General features: G+C 37.2%; 1 protein-coding gene across 1 annotated transcript; it reads left to right on the forward strand.

The window, feature by feature from the left end:
• The first annotated feature begins 254 nt into the window (after positions 1 to 254).
• On the forward strand, positions 255 to 17,078 carry DIRAS2 (DIRAS family GTPase 2). Its single transcript, XM_048292185.1, has 2 exons — positions 255 to 691; positions 12,995 to 17,078. Exon 2 carries the CDS (start codon positions 13,034 to 13,036, stop codon positions 13,631 to 13,633), a length of 600 nt encoding a protein of 199 aa, XP_048148142.1. The 5' UTR covers positions 255 to 691; positions 12,995 to 13,033; the 3' UTR covers positions 13,634 to 17,078.
• Positions 17,079 to 17,285: the final 207 nt, after the last annotated feature.

The raw sequence follows: 17,285 nt of genomic DNA on the forward strand, positions 1-17,285 counted from the left end.
AATATGAGACCTAAGGAATTAAATTCCCAACTAATAAAAATCAGCACAGCTCCATTGATCTGAATAGGGCTGTGCTGGTTTTTGCCCTGGGGATTAGCCTCACCAAAGGCTTTGTAAGCTTTTTTAAGTTAAAGAGACAGGCCTGTTCTCTGTTTCAGTGCTGAAAGAAAGGGAGAATTGTGAGCACAGTTTAATGTTATCTACAGCTTTAAATGATAAACTATAGGATGTTTGGAGGCTTTAGAGACTAATTGTAAAAATCTACTACATTGGTTGAGAAAACCAGAAAATTACAGCTTATATGCATATATACCTATACATATATGTATTCCACAATTATTCAGTAGGTGGCAGTTAAAAGCTTAGATGAGCTTTGCAGTCGCCATTTAGGCAGTAGCACTAGCAGAGGCTGGAGTCAGTCTGTCCGTAAAAGCAGAAACAGAGAGGCTGCGATCCAGCCAACAAGAGCATTATCCGCGACTCAGGTACTGGGAGCAGGCGGGAGGGGAGCGGAGCCGCGGGAGCAGAGGACGGGCAGCAGCCAACACCGGGCGCAAAGGGAGGCTGCAGCCCCTTTGATTAAGACAGGGGCTCCTTTCTGGTGGAGGGAGCCCAGGACAGAGCAGGAGAAGAGCTGGTGCAATGACAGGCAGAAACTGAAGAGCATTTGAAGCTTTCTGTTCCTACACAGGTAAATTCTTTTCCATTGTTTTTCTATACTATCTTGTACAATAGGCACAGCTTTGCACTGAGATTAGAGGTCTTCATTTTCTTCAACCAAAATCCACAGTGCTCACTCGGGCAAAATTTTCTCTGAAGTCGATAGAGTTTTGCATGAGTTACAACTGCAAGATTTACTCTAAGCTAATAGCTTAGGCAGAGAACATGGCATGCTGTAAACTGAGGCTGGCAAGGAAGTCAGACGCTGGTCATAGGCAAACTGGCCAGTTAACAGTATCATTTTTCTGTGTGCTGGGATGCTAGTAATGACCTTTTTTCCAAGCTTTCTTTCATTAAAACTCAATGTGCTGAATTTTGCCCTAGTTTATAGTGCTGCCACTGCAGTGGCTTAAGGAGAGATTAATATTTTTGGTTTTTTAAATGAAAGCTACATTTTAACTTAACTGATAGAAGAATGCAAAAATGTGGAGTCTGAATAAAATAACAAAAGGTGTTTCTTTCTCTGAGACAGATACAACTTTGCAGCATCCCACTGACAGGCAGCAATTTTTTTTTCAGTAGATTGTCCGTCTCCCCACTGAATGAAAGAGAATAAATCATGAAAGACCATCTCAAGTGCCTGAGAGCTGCTGAATTCAGATTTGATAACACGTTCTGTCTTTTTATCTTCCCCATAAAATGTGGGATGCTGTTTGCTGCACCAGTCAGCCACAGAAGGGTGAGCACAGAATGGAGCTACAAATTTGGATGTATTTTAATTTTAAAGAATTTTCTGAATGTCCTGTTTTCATGAGTACCTAGTAGGTGAACACATATATGCCTGTTTATAGATGCACACACATACAGCTATGTAAGCTGTGTACAGCTATGTACACCCACATACATTTAGAGGTAAACAAAGCTGATGAAACTGATTGCTGTTGTACCTTTGCCAAGCTTTATAGTTTACCCTTATCTAGAATGTTTGCAGGTCTCAACATTTTTAATTCTGGATAAAAAAGACTATTTTGTCTTGCCCCCCTCCCTTTTTTACTTTTCTGGCTAATGGACTTCAGTTATGCTCAGGAGCTGCTCTCTGGGGTCCATCTGTCCTTACTAAATGCAGTAGATCCCAATTAAAGCAGAATGGGTTTTGTGCCATTGTTCTGGAGCTATGAAATATGGTCTTCCCCCAAGCTTCGTGCTCTCTCACACACCACACACTACATTTCTGCAGCTCTTGCATGAAGAACCATACAAACATGGAGCAAGTTATAGTACACAGCTGCAAATCAATGGTCCCATGGATCTGGAGGCATGAGTGTGATGTACAGCTATTTCTCTCTGGTAAGAGAGAAGAATTGGTATAAATGGGCTGTGAATACACTCAGACTGGAAGGTTTCAAACCATTAGAGCACCAAGGTCCTTAAATTACATTCTGATTGAAGTAATATATAGAAAACATCTTAAATACTTTTTAGTTGTAGCTTGATAGAAGGGGTTATGTGGAATGGTTGCCTGCAAGGGCAAGGCATTGGATTTGATAATCCAGAAAGTGTCTTTCAGTACTAAATACCATTTTTACTTTTCTTTGGAAGTTGTCTGCACTAGAGAGTCCCTTTGCAAGTGAGTCAAGATGTTTGGAAATACAGTTTTCCACATAACTCACATAGTCAGATGAAAGCATATATCTGCACTGTGCTGCACTAGTGTTTACATCAGCAGACTCACCAGCCCTGATGAACCTCAGGCTGAGTAATACCCCTTTTTCACAGTGCAGAGCAGAGCTCTTTGGAAGTTGATTGGAGTTCAGAGGCTCCTTCTGGCCAAGTGGTCATGCTTATATTACACTAGCACTGCAGTCTCTGTAGTACCAATAAAAATAGCAGACTATATATAAACTGATACTGCTGTTCCTGAAGTCAGTACCAGCACTGTTTCTAGTTTCCTTTGAGGATCACCTGATAACTTTCTTTTCTGGCTTTCTCTTATGTTAGCCAACACAGCTGCCCATGTAGAGCATCATGTGTGAAAAATCAGACTTAGACTTTCATTATGATAGAGTATGTGCTATGGCTCCCAATACTAATTTTTAAAAATAAATGTGCAATAAACAATACTCTGGTTCAAAGATGCTCCTGTGGAAAGACTGCATTCAATTCCATAATCCCTTTTTCTCTCATTCCTTATGTTTATAAACTTAAACTTTTCTTCTTTTTTTAATGGTTTTGATTTATACAGTGCATTGGATTGTATCCAATTCACAGTGTTCCTCAGTAACTCTTCTGTAATATGTAATAAGCTGCATTTAAATGTTCCATCTCACACATTTTGAGTGAGTATCAGGACATTTGTACACGTAAGCTGAAACAGTATTCATTGTGGGACATTTGGTTTGGTATCTAGACTGATTCCAAATGTTTGTGAATTACCCCTTAATATTTTTTATTACTAAGACTAATTGAGCAATAATCAATATTAAGTAGAGGACAAAAAATGACAATTTTGTAAAACACGGATATTAGCAATATTAATTTCCCTTTAAGATGAGAAATTTCCAAAAATATACCAGGAAAAAATATTTCTGGAGATTTTCTTTTCCATTTGGTATTTTTACTTTACACACGAATATTTCCAAGTATCAGCAAACAGATACTTGCACTGCATTCTTATTGTGACATTAAAATTAAACGTGCATTAAATTATCTCACTCTACTGCTGGAAGAGAAGTGGAAAAGACTCCCTGAGTGTCAATGCAGCTGTATATATTACTTGAAACAGAGTGCTCTAATTTGCTTTTTTGAGAAAACAAATATTCATTATTTTTCAACCGGAAAATATTGATAACAGAATAATTTTTGAGATGGGTATCAAAGAAAGACAAGAGCAAAATGTGAAAAAATGTGTGTCAAGTCTGTGATAAATGCACTTTTGACTCACACTGAGTTCATGAGCACCTCCTCTTGAGAAAATAACTTTAAGTTGAAAGTTAAGCTTCTCTATCTAAATTTGTTTAGATTAAAATTAGTCTCTCTGGCTATGCAGGTCTGCAAAATGCTATGGCAGGAAAATCCAGTCAGCATCAGCCTGACTGCAGGTAATGAAATTGGTTTCAGTTGCACCTGAAAAGATGTCTGAAAAGTGAAGTTATGTCAGCCTTTTAATGTCCTCATTCAAAATATGTACATATTAAAGAAAGAGTATGAAAAGGGCAAATCCATTCCTGGGCTGCAGCTGTTTCCTTCCCAAAATGCCCAGTAGCTCTTACTTAAAATTAATCTGAAGCTAAGAAAAGAACATTTGCCCTTTTTTATTTTTTCTTGTTTATTTTATATTCTTCCCTGAAAATTTAAGCTGACAACTTTTATCTCTTCTGAAAGATTTAATTATTTGAATCATCAAATACTAGCTACTATCAATAGCTATAAAATATTGTGGTTAACCCAAATAAATAACATTACCACTTTCCCCATCTGTACACACAAATCTTACAATGCTATCATGTGTTAATCGGTATTTTTTATTCTTCAGGATATAATTTTTATAATTTTGTTTAATGCTACAAGGAAAAGAAACATGAGTCCAGAAAAAACTACTCTTAAGGCTAAACCTACCTGTCTTCAGAACTGAAAGTACTGGAAGTTGGGGTGATGAACATTTATAAACTATCAGAAAGCTGCTATTATTATATTGTACCCCACACTTAAAATTTAATTGCTGTTTTTCAAAGCACTCTGATTTGCAGAAAAATTTCAGTGGAAGAACAGGCTTCTTACTAGTGTCTGGAAGCATATCAATGATGGTATTACATTTTTTCATTTAATTGCCAGGGATCATTTTGGGTCCTGAAACCCACTGCATTAACCTATTCCTAACTTATTGCCAACAAACCAGTGGCAAAATGTTCTGTTTAAGCCATTATTATTTGGGCTGTATAAGACCATCAGAAATATTTCAGTGGTCAGGATAGCAATCTAGCTGTCCTTCCCAGCCAAGCAAGGAAAATTAATTACAGGTATTATAGCACAGGAAGTCACAAGCACTTAACCTTTAATAATTTTGCTTCTACAGAAGATTTACATACGTAGTCTCAAATTAACGCTATGGAATAGAGAACGACAGTGAAAGGCAAAATGGCCACCTGTCTTCAGAGTTTCCTCTGCTGAGTGGAAAACAGTCTTCTATGAATTCACTATTCTTCTGTGTAAATAGATATATTTACATGGAAATAGCTTGTTGCCTATGCTGGGAATTTTATCATGACTCTCACAATATATAGAATCATTTACAACCTCTAAAGTAAAATGATTTCTTGGGAAATGTTCTTTCTTGTTTTTGTTTTTGTTTTTGTTTTGTTTTGGTTTGGTTTTCTTTTTGTTTTTTGTTTTCGTTTTTTAGTGCTTTGTACTTTTCCATTCAGGAAAACTTAAAAATAATACCATTATCCATAACTCAGAACCCATTTTTTCCACTGTACATCTGGAGAAGCAGAAGTTCACTGCAACATGTCAAGTCATTGCTCAATACCAAAAATGATTCTACTATTAGAAACCAGAGGGGCTGAAAATTCATGCTGAGTCTCTGATCCTGCATTTGTATGAGTGACAAATTCCAGTTTATAATCATACTGCTCTGTCCAATGGCATTATGTCCTACTTGTTGATAGACAAACATACAATGTTGTAAGTTGATCTTTCCATCTTTAATCGGTTAAACTAAATCTACTGAAAATTGAGGAAAAACTACAGTATTTGGTTAGTTAAGTTGGGAAGAAAACTTAAAAAATCAGTTCCAAAGAGAGCTGAATACAATGCTGTTATTTTGACATTTTTATTTCTATGTGTGCATTAATGAATACCTAACTACACTTACGGAAAGGTTTCTGAGTAATTTCTCTCTCAGTTTTGATGATAAGCACTTAAAGATTAAGACACTGGTTTACCAAAATGCTCAAAGAGATGAATCAATGAAGTATCTAAAACGCTTAAAACAAAGCCTGAATTTAGACAGGAACTGTCATTAAATTCTCTTTAGTTTTAAGATTAACCAATCCACTAAATAGAAAGTGACAACCAATTGGACACCTGTCCACCCTGGATAAGCTTAGCATAGTATTTCTTTTTCTGCATGAAAGTAAGGGTTTTTTCATGTGGTAAGTGTATTCACGTGTCCATCCTGGATAAATTTAGCATAATATTTCTGATGCTAAACGAAAGTAAGGTGGGGTTTTTTTACATGGTAAGTGTTTTCAATGAAGCTGAATCTTGTTTTACAGTAATGGTTCATTAGTACATATCTGTTACTAAAGGGTTAGTTCTGAAAGCTCTCAGGAAACAACAGAGCAAACAATTTCAGTGTATGCCAATGTATAAAGCTCTTTGTTGGATCAGGTCCAGCACCTTCTGCATTTTCTGCACATGAACCCTCGGCAGGGAAGGGAATCAATAGATCCTTCTGTGTCATTCATTCTTCTGCCATCAGTACTGCCTTCTTCAACAAGCAATGCCTCTTTAGTTAAGCGTAGTTCCAAAAACCCTTTGCTGTCTGTTGTTCCTACAGGAAACATGCCTACTTATCTCCCCTTTCTTTTTCCAGTTCTTTCCTGCCTAGCAAAACTATTTCTGCCACAACATCTGCTGGCCGTATGTTAGCCAAAGAACTAGTAAAGATTTTCTTACAGTGACAACTATGCATGTGGGACTTTTTTTTTCTTTTACCAAGGGTTCCATGGGGTTTCAAACAATTTTGAAAAGGCATTGTTTTGGGAATGAGATTTCAACATAAGTCATATTGTTGACGACAATATGACAGTTTGCTAAAGCAGAACACAGCACCTGTGATGGCCGGACAGCATAGAGGGTGGATTCTCTCTCCTTTACATACAAATGTTCTTTGGACAATAGTCTCTTTCTGTAAATACAGAAAAAAACTACAATGAATTGATCTAAAAGCCTCCTGTCCTTTCTATTTCCCTTCTATTTTAGGCCAGGAGCATGAAGGAAACCAATAAAACCTCTTAGGGAACCTCTCTGAATGATTTTGTAAAGTTAATTTCATTTTAAAGATTCTAAATTATTAATTTTCCATGCCAATTCAAACATTTTCAACATTGTAGGGAACCTAGCTCTAAAATGAAATCTGTTTCAGTTTAAAAAAATTGAACTTGTAGTTTGAATTTTTGGTTTCTATGAGTATATTGAATAAGAAAAATGTCCGATGTTGTCCCTTTCAGATAATCAAGCAAATTTTGCAAAAAGGACAATGTGTCAGAGAAAAGCAGCAGGTTTTTGACACAATATTTTTTTTTCTGCAGAAGATGCCATTCCCTAATGAAATCTCTCCGGTCATCTTTCTATAACTGGAGAGAAAAGCTATAAATGCTTTTCTTTCCAACTATAGTTGAGAACAACACAAATGAAAACTGCTACTGCATCTATGCAGTGAAAAAAAAAATCATGATTTACACTAGCTGATCATCAAGAAGCAGACTTTCAAAGAACATTTTGTTCCACATGAGAATAAAAACCTTCTTTCCATATGGTCTAGAACCTCATGTTGTAAGAAAAAGCTGTCTTGCCAGTTATCATTTGGTCTTCCACTGTGTCCAACTTTCCACTGACTTGAAAAGACCAAAGAATACAAGCAAAGAAATGGAATGAAAAAGCAAGTCTTACATTAAAAGATGAAGGCACTGGAAGCAGAAGAGTCCCTATTCTTAAAGTGCATTAGTAGGTATGGTGAAAATACTCCCTGAGAAATGTCTGTTTATCAGCAAAATGAGAAAAAGTTACTTGCAGATCTCTCTTGACTTCTTTTATATAAATAATGTGACATTTTTGGCCTTTGATATTGGGAAATGGACATTAATCTGACAGCCATGTTGAAATCCATCTCATCTATAGCTACATTCTTCACCTTGTACCCTGTATCTTTGTATAGTGGTGTAACCACTGGATAGCCTCATGGACTGTTAATTTAAATTGAGGCAAGATTTTGAACTACGTGCATTGCTTGTACTTTATTGGTTTTTCACAATAACAATGACAATATCAACAGAGACATTGCCTTAGAGGTAAAAAAAAAAACAAACCCATGAGTGACATGAGATGGTTTTACCTGAGGAAAAAGAGCTTTCAGGAAATTAATATACAGCATCTGAAAATTGTTGAATTTCATATCAGAATGACATCTCAGTAGGACATCATAAGACCTCAAGAAACTGGATCAGTTAAGGTGCAGTCAAAGCCTCTGACTCCAGAAAACAAAGGTAACATCATACTGTTTTGTAAAATGAATGCTACACTAAAAGACACAATCTAGTAAAATATATCAACTAAACTTACAACTTGTGACATTTCATGGTAGTCTAACAATATAAAAATGGTGAAAACTGCTGCAACAAAACCCAAGACTGGAAACATTGGAGATAGGGGGTTTTTTTCTGTGCCCATTTTCAAGCATAAATTGGAAGAGTTCACCAGCTGTGAGATTCTAATCTCATGTTACTCTGTGGGTAGATATTCAAGTAGATTAGTTTTCAGAAGGTATTTTTCAGCCTTCATATACCTTTTGCCTATGCTATCTATAGCTTAAATACAAACATGACAGGCAAGTCATAAATACAGTTGATAGAAAAGTTAGACTATAAAAAATCCCAGTTAAAGATAAGAGAGAAGTGTGGAGATCCAGTGGCTAAGTACAGGATCAGTGACACTGATTTAGTAAATTCTAATATACCCAGATGTAATTAATTAGTCAGCCAAAGAACATTAAGAGTTTAAACTATGAAGAGCATAATCTGTAACGAGGCACCTTACTTAAACATTTAAATGCATATTTTTTTCCCACTACATAATAAAATAAGTGATTTTATGTCACAATTCCTCAGACCTTGAACCTTATCCTTCTGTCAGAAAAACCCTTCAATTCTTTCACCTGGCATGTCAGAAATAACTAGGGAAAGCATGAAGACTAACATAAAATCTGCAGCTGAGTTTGAACTGGAGGCAGTGGTTTGCCCCACTGAATAGCCCATCAAGCTCACCTGCAGCAGCTGAACTAGAGCAACTCCAGCCTTGTGCTATCAGAGCATCTGCAGAAAACAGAGATAAGTCAGCAGAGGTACAGACTCACTGGTCTGCTGAACTGTGCAATCCGACAATTCAAAATGAAGGGTATGAACGTATGTTATGAAAAGTGATTTGGCTTTTCAAGTAGGGATAGTGTTGATAAACTGACACTTTAGAGGATGATAGATACTTTCACAGAAGTAGTTTGTGAAAGCAAAGGCAGCAAATGAACCTTCGTTACAGAATAAGTCCATTCTAACATGTAAAAAGCAGCTATTTTTTCTGTGCGGATTATGAAACAGACTGGTTTTCTGAATCAGAAATGATCTTGTACATCTAAAAAGTCAGACTTCTTTCAAGTTAATTTTTCCATACCCTTACTGGCCAGAATGCCATAAGCTGATGAAATAATGCCATACTTTATTTTGTTCTCCTGTATGTCTCAGTTAACACATTTTAAGACAAAGAAACATTAGTAAGCATTAACAAATGAACACTCATGTTCAAGTGCACCACATTCATACAGAATGAGTGTCACTGCACAAGATTCTCTGGCCAGATCCACACAGAGAACACAAAAAAAAAGATAAAAAACATTCGGGCAATTTTTTCCCCAGTGTGATCATAAAGACTTGAATGAGTTGTGTTCTTTCTTTTAGTTCCGAAGCAGGATGAATTCAGAAAAATCTGTAATTTTTATTTTGGCAAAACTGAGGATCTTTAGGACTGACAGACCAAACAGTTACTAAGGTTGCTGCTCCTCTGCAGTCACCCAGGCTGGGAAGAAACAGCTCTGTGGAGATGGTCCGGGGGCTGTACTGGGCAGTGACCTGGTCATGGCCAGCAGTGCCCTGGTGGCAGCAAAGCCGCCCCGTGCCCTGGTCTGTACGAACAGGAGCATGGCCAGCATGGCCAGCCGGCTGAGGGAGGTGATAATCCCCCTCTGCTCAGCACTCACGGGACATTAGCAATGTAGTTTGTCCGGTTTGGGCACCCCCAGTAGGGGAAACACATGGATGAACTGGAGCAAGTGCTGATGAGGGCTCCGAGGTGTCCAGAGCTGCAGCGCTGTCCTGCTCTGCAGGCTGAGGGACCAGCGCCAGTTCAGCCTGGGGAATGCACAGTTCAAGGGACAGCAAAGTGTATCCCTCAACACCTACAGTAAAAAAGCCATCAAAAAGGTGGAGTCACACGTTTCACAACAATGGATGCTGGCAGGAGAGACAACAGGTATGAGTTGAGAGAGTAATTTAGATAAGATATAAAGGGAAAAAAAAAATCATCCTGATGATAATTTTGCATTGGAGCATGTTTCCCAGAGAGACTGTGTGAAAGATTGGAGATTTTCATATCTGTACATGACAGAACAACCTTCTCTGTTCTCATGGCTGACCCAGCTGTGATGAGCAGTCTGGACCAGAAACCTACTCAGGTCCCTTCCAGCTGGAATTACCCTTTGATACTATGGTAATTTCTAAAGAATATCTGCAAAACCTTCCTACACAATAGGTCTGCTATTCTTACCACTGTGAAGTTTTCCTATTGTCTAATGTGAATCTCTTCTACAATGTATGCTCATGAACTCTTTTTTTTTTCCACTACACTCTCCATCTTTGCAACAATTTGCTATGTTTTGAAGACTATTAGTATGCTGTTTCAAGATCCCTTAGAATTTTTCTGTATGCTTAGTAATTCAGGGCATTAAGTGCCCCATTTCAATTTCGTCGATCTTTTGGGCTACCATCTGTGTCAGTTTTCTTGAAGATTTCTGAGTATGTTTCAAGTATGCAGTGTAATAGAGCAGGAGTGCACTCAGCTAGCTTTTAAAATTTTATTTCTTTACTCCATATTTCGCCGATTTTCTTAGTAAAAAATGTTCATAGTGCATTTTTTCCCCTAGTCCTGCAGTCCGTAGGCTATATATAATATGATTGTGCAGTGCTTAAGCTGCTTCTGAGGTGGAATTCACAGATTTTGCTCTCTTGCCTTTTTACTCACAAGAAATTATTAAACTACAATTCTTATGGTAGCTCATTCTGTGCAGTCATCCACTACTATAAGCTCTACGACTGTTCAGAATTTGCATGTCTGCAGCTCTTATATACAGGTTTATTCTGAATGGAACAGCATTATGCTGAAAGAAACTTCCTCTTCTTTCTCCTCATTTTTTTGCAGCTACTCTTTTTCCTTTCTTTCGTAACATCATGAGCTGCTCACTCATTTTCTCTGTTCCTCAGAGGGTTTTATCTCTTCTATAAACACACACATAAGTGTTTTTTCTGAGGCTACTTTTTCTTTCCAGTCCTTGAATTCTGCTGTCAGAAAAACAATTTTGCTTCATTGCCTCAGGATGAACACTCTTATTTATCAATCTTTCCTATATTTAAACAAGCCTCTCAGAGTGACAGTGAATGTAGCACAGGAGAGATGGAAGGGGTGAGGCTGCCTTCTGCCTGAAGCCAGGCTGGGGAAACAGAGCTGCGGCAGCCCTGCACTTTGCCTCAGGATCACCATCCCCAGTTGCACTGGTTATTCTGCCTATGGTATGGCAGATGAGGAAGTACAACCCTTTCACCCGACATATTATGTAAAGACAGATGTTTTCAGCTTGCTCAGACATTAAAATGAGGACGCTGTAGGGTGCCCTGGACAAGAAGGATAACAACATCAGGATATGTCTGAATAACAAATTGTAGACATTAGTGCAGCATGCATTGCCTTAGCTTAAGCCTAACTGGCACAAAGAGCAACAGCATCAAAATGCAGAAAAAGAAAATTTGGCATGAGCTTGCAACTGGGATGAGGGCATGGGCGGGTCCAGTAACAGCCATACCTCTATGGCATCAGTATTGTCCTGCTGCTGGACAGGTAAAAGGTAACTTAAAATCACTCCCTGCAATGCAGTCACTCCTTCTGCTGCATTGAAGAAATAACTTGAAGGCTTTCTTTCAAAAGGAAAGAAATTCTTTGGGTTGTTCTGGATTTACTGCTACTGCTACTGCAAAATTGAAACAGGCAAATTTAATCACTTGGTGCCATTAAGGCAATTGGGCAAAGTTCCCTATGAAACCTGCCCATTTCCTTCAGAACAAGCACAGATGCAGCAAATTTTGCAGTTTTTTCCATGTGTATCCCTTATATATCTAGATTTGGCCTGAAAAGTAACAATATCCTATGCTCTCTTCAATTTTTAGTGTTCAATTTTTTAGTGTTTATTTGCTTAAATCTCACTAAATATAAAAAGGCTTGTATGTGCTGTATACCCATTGAGCTGCTACTGATGCAAGCACAAATTCATCTTCGCTTTTATTTCAATGAATTTTAAAACAGCTACAGCTTGCGAACATGTGAAAACTTTTACCATTTCCATTATTTAACAATTTCATCAATATTTGTGGTCCTACTATATAGTGGGTTTTGTCAAAGGGAACTGACTGCAGGAATCACAGAATTTTGTGACCTTTGACATATGCACTTGCCAACCTTGGCAACACAAGCCACTACAAATGTTATGAATACGTCTGCAGAACCTCTCTGCTAAGTACAGCCAGTCTCGTGTCAAATATCCTCTGCTGCAAGACAAATATTGGAATGAAAAGGCAGACTGAACGTGAACAATCTGAGTTTATCAAAATGTACTCTTTGACCCGAAATGCCAGTGGCAAAACAGACTGAAATGGGTCACACATTCCCATGGAGTTAAAAACAAAGCTCAGTAGGTGCTGTTGCTGAATAGTCTACAAATATATCTTAGTTGCCACTCAGAACTGTAGTCCAGTTGTAGTGGAGATAAATTCCTTAACTACTGAAGAACTGGAATATTCAGAGTAATAGACTAACATACACCTGTACAGTGATCTGTTTCAACTATTATTTTAGACCTATTTTAGATACAGAAGAATAATTCCCTTTCTACAGTTTGTTCAGGCCTTGGCCTTGTTGAAATTTCCAGATGCAACACTTTAGTTCTGTGAATTTTAGTCCAGTAGGAAGAATACTGAAACACATGAGGTATTTTAAAATCAGCCATGAAGTGATGAAGATGGTCTTTTGTTACCAGTCCAGACTGGATTGCGAACCCTAAATTTACTACTGAAATAAATCATTCTGTAACCCCCTGCAAGACTTCTTAAACTACTACAACTAGTATGCCATCATTTACATCATGTTTATTTCTCTTATTGGGAAAGATACCACAGCATGCACTCTACACATGTACCTGTACTAATGTCTGTCTTCTTGTTCTTGTTGTTTTCTCTCCTAGGTTTTCTGCCCTAGCTGAGCAAGTGGCACACGGAGAAGCATGCCTGAGCAAAGCAATGATTATAGGGTAGTTGTGTTTGGAGCTGGAGGAGTGGGCAAAAGTTCTTTGGTCTTGAGATTTGTAAAGGGCACTTTCAGAGAGAGCTACATCCCTACCATTGAAGACACCTATCGGCAGGTGATCAGCTGTGATAAGAGCATATGCACTTTGCAGATAACTGACACTACAGGGAGCCATCAATTCCCAGCCATGCAACGTCTCTCTATTTCTAAAGGACATGCTTTTATTTTGGTTTACTCTATCACCAGCCGACAGTCCTTGGAGGAGCTCAAGCCAATCTACGAACAAATATGTCAGATTAAAGGAGACATAGAAAGCATTCCAATAATGTTGGTGGGGAACAAAAATGATGAGAACCAAAATCGAGAGGTAGAAAGCAGTGATGGAGAAGCCATGGCTAAGAAGTGGAAATGTGCCTTCATGGAGACCTCTGCCAAGACGAACCACAATGTGAAAGAGTTATTCCAAGAATTGCTAAACTTGGAGAAACGCAGGACTGTGAGTTTGCAAATTGATGGCAAAAAAAGCAAGCAACAGAAAAGGAAGGAGAAGCTGAAAGGCAAATGTGTGGTGATGTGAAATTGCACTGTCAGAAGTCAGCTATGAAGTGTCATCTGAAAATACGCATGTAAAACCCATACACAGAAAACAACCACGCAAGATCCTATTTATCAGTATCTGTTTTAAAAGAAACAATTGGAAATTTAAAAAACGAGGTACTGTGATTGCTATAAAAACCCTGAAAAATAAAAATATGAGTACTCTCGCAATCAATTAAAGTAAACCAGGAAGAAAACAAAAGATTTCCCAGAATACCTTATTTTGTAATTTACAAAAATAAAGAATTTTCATCATTCACATAATATGAAAAACTTGGAAAATCAATTTAGTATTATCTCCATTTGCATATAATTGCAAGAGAAAGCCATGTATAATATCAGAAGAAAAACAAAGACATAGATGTGAAGAAACTTAGAACATACAAATGCATGCTGGATGGTGTTAATCATTTCCTTCAAGAATGCTGTGGATAAACAATTCTGTGCCATTTTCATTATTGACTGGTTGGAGAGTGTGCATAAGATAGTCTTGGACCAGCTGAATAATAGAACTATTGCACAGTAAAAGGAAGTGTGGGGATATCAGTCAAAAGGAATAGATATTACCTCTACCCCACCAGCATGATACTTCTTTCTAGTGTGATGCAGTGTTTTAACTGAAGGTTGTGCAAAAGCCAGTCCCTGTAAGAGAGCTGGAGATCATGTTTTCTGGACTCATTGCTTCAAGAATGACCTGAGTTTCTGGCTCAAATATATTTCAGAACAGACATTTCTTTGAGGAGAATGCCAGATAGAATGGGTTACATATAAAACCAGAAAGCTTCCCCAGGGAGAACTGACTGCGGAGTCCCCTACAAAAGCCTCTGTGGGAGAGACTCAGCTGTAATGCTGCTGCTGGTTAAATGAACACACGGTGTAGTTAGTGTATGAATGGAATGTCTTTTGAACTGGTGGTACCCTTGGAGAGGGGTTGGCGTAGTATATAAAGTTTTTATTCAAATTATCAGATTAGTTCAGTGATACTTCTTTACATTACTGTATTCCAATTAGAAGGGTTTATGCTCCTGCACTATGAGATCTATTGCCTTTATATTGTCTGAAGTATTTTATATTTGCCATTTAAACTCATGATTTGAACTGCTGTGACTATTTATAGAACCAAATATATATCTGAAGTTAGTGCCCACAAGAGTCTCTAAAAGGAGGTTTTCTGGGATAAGCACTTTAGGATCTGGCATATTAAGAGTTGCAGTCAGGACTGTGTTATAATGCAATACAAAGTTCAGAATAGAAAACACATTACTTAAAACATCCTGTCAGGGGAAACTGCTCTTCTCAAAACCTTTGAAAGTGGAAAAGAGTAAAAAATGTGAGCTGTCCTGGATGTCCCTACAAAGCTTTTTTAAAAACGAATATGAATGACTGAAGTATGTATCCTAGTGATAACAAAGGCCATCTAAGATAAAATGAGCACATAAAATTTTTAAAGAATACATTAAAATTGTGTAAGTCACAATTTGTACCTTAGGAACTGCTTTGAATGAACAAAAAGAGCCTACCATATTTTTAGTAAATGTTTATGTCAAGAAACATGGGAAAATGAAGTTGAGCACTAATATTATTAGCCTGCATGCTAGTGCATTATAAATATCTTCTAGGGGATGCTCAAATGCAGTTTTTGCATTAAAAATTGCTACCTTGTTCCTTTCAGAGTTATTGCTTTCTTACCTTCCAGTTTTGTAAGAAATGTGCAGACGTTTCAGAGGTAGAGTAAGAGTATACATATGAATTGCTACTAGCGCTGTCTAGAAAGGAGCACAACTTCTATCATTCAGTCAGAAGAAATTCTGGCACCAGTAGAATCAAGTGTGAAACTCCTACTGATTTCAAAGAGACAATTTTTTTTGTGTTTACTTCATTGCATTAGAAGAGAAGACTGGAAAGAGCATGCAAAAAGCTAATGCTCTTCATTAACAGTAAATTCCAGGCTCTTACACAATACTCTTTCTCCATAAATCTCAAAGCACTTTGCAAAAATGACAACATCATTATCTTAACTTCTCAGGTGGTGAAAGTGAGGCACAGAGAGGAAACAACTGCACGTAGATTGTCCAGCAAGATAGTGGCAGACCTAGGAACAAAAGCAGATCTCCTCTGTCACAGTCCAGTGCTCACTCTGTGTTTTGTCAGATTGTCTCTTCACATTCTTAAGTAGTTCCTGAAACACTTAAAGAAGCCTGGTTTGACTTCTACAGCCAAGTGCATCTTTCTTGACAGTCTGTCAATATATCAAAAGGTATTTCCAGATCAGGGATGCAAAACACTTAAAAGCACTATGTTTAGTAAGACTTTTATAAATGTTTGTACATCGACTCTGTAAAAAAAATGGCTGATGATACTCAAAGTCACAGCATTGGATTCCATGGATGAAGCCAGAAAATCAGAAGAATGATCAACCTTAAGGCATAATGAGTCACATATAGAGGTCAAAAGTAGAGAGGTTGCCCTCAGATGCTAACACACCGGTGCCAAAGGTCATCATGTGTGGCACATGCCTTAGCAGCCAGCATAGAATTATGATAGAATCTCAAAGAGAAAAAAAGATCTATATATACAACCTTTTAACATTATTGCTTTAACTGGAGGAATTATTTGCATAGTAAAATATCTTGCAGAAGTACAATATAGGGGATCTTAATTACTTAAAAAGTACCAACTGCAAAGATATTACAGGCTGAAATTTAGCACTGGACATTTTTTTGAATGTGCCTCATAGCAAGATTAGAATAATTGTACAGCAAAGATGGAAATAAAAAAAGTAGCTGCCAATATTAGGCTTGAGGACCATTTCCTTTAGTTCCCAGTTGACTCGTCACCTGCCACATAATAAGCCATGAAGTATTTCATGGACTTGCACGTATCAAAGCAAGGCCAGAACAGAAGCAATATAATTCAAGGACCACAGACTCAAAAGAGAGCATATTTTATACCCTTGCCTTGCCATCTTAGTTTATACTATTAGATTTTATGTATCTTACATATACGTGAGCTGGTTTAAAGCGTTTTTTTTTGCTATTACATATAGAATTATTTTTTTTAATATGAAAAAAAAAGGTGGCTAAAGAAAATATAAAGCTTTATTACATTTTGTGTTTTATTTGGAAATGTGGTATCACTATAATAACCTGTTTAAAATGTATATACAAAATATTTAAAACATGTAAGGTCTACAGTGAATTTTAGCATCCAGAAAATGCAATCTAGCCAAAATTAATCTTTAAAAAGCATGACTTTTATATGTAGATATGAAATATTAAGGTATATTGTTGTCATGAAAATGTGTTACAATTTCTTTAGCAAATATTTTGTTTTAAAACTGGATATGAAGTAATTTGTGTTTAGTAGTTTCCATGTTTGTGGTGATGTTCTAAAGATTCAAAATAAAGTTTTAAATCTTAACACAAGTTTGGAAAAAATCTTGTTGTTGCCTGCATTTTGATTGTTTTATGTTATATATTTTTTTTAAATTGTAAAGGCAATTCTCTAAATCAAAACAGACTCTAACATGTTAGGCAGTGTCCCAGAGTCTTCAGCTATATGAATCAGTCCTGAGAGAATTGGAGCAGTATTATCTTATCTCATAATTACTCTTCTTCTATTATACTCTGGCA

This window comes from Corvus hawaiiensis, chromosome Z (genome assembly GCF_020740725.1).
Source record: "Corvus hawaiiensis isolate bCorHaw1 chromosome Z, bCorHaw1.pri.cur, whole genome shotgun sequence".
Taxonomy (NCBI): domain Eukaryota; kingdom Metazoa; phylum Chordata; class Aves; order Passeriformes; family Corvidae; genus Corvus; species Corvus hawaiiensis.

What these genes read in the sequence shown, in the direction of transcription:
- DIRAS2 (XM_048292185.1), top strand. Translation starts at nt 13,034, where the DNA reads ATGCCTGAGCAAAGCAATGATTATAGGGTAGTTGTGTTTGGAGCTGGA.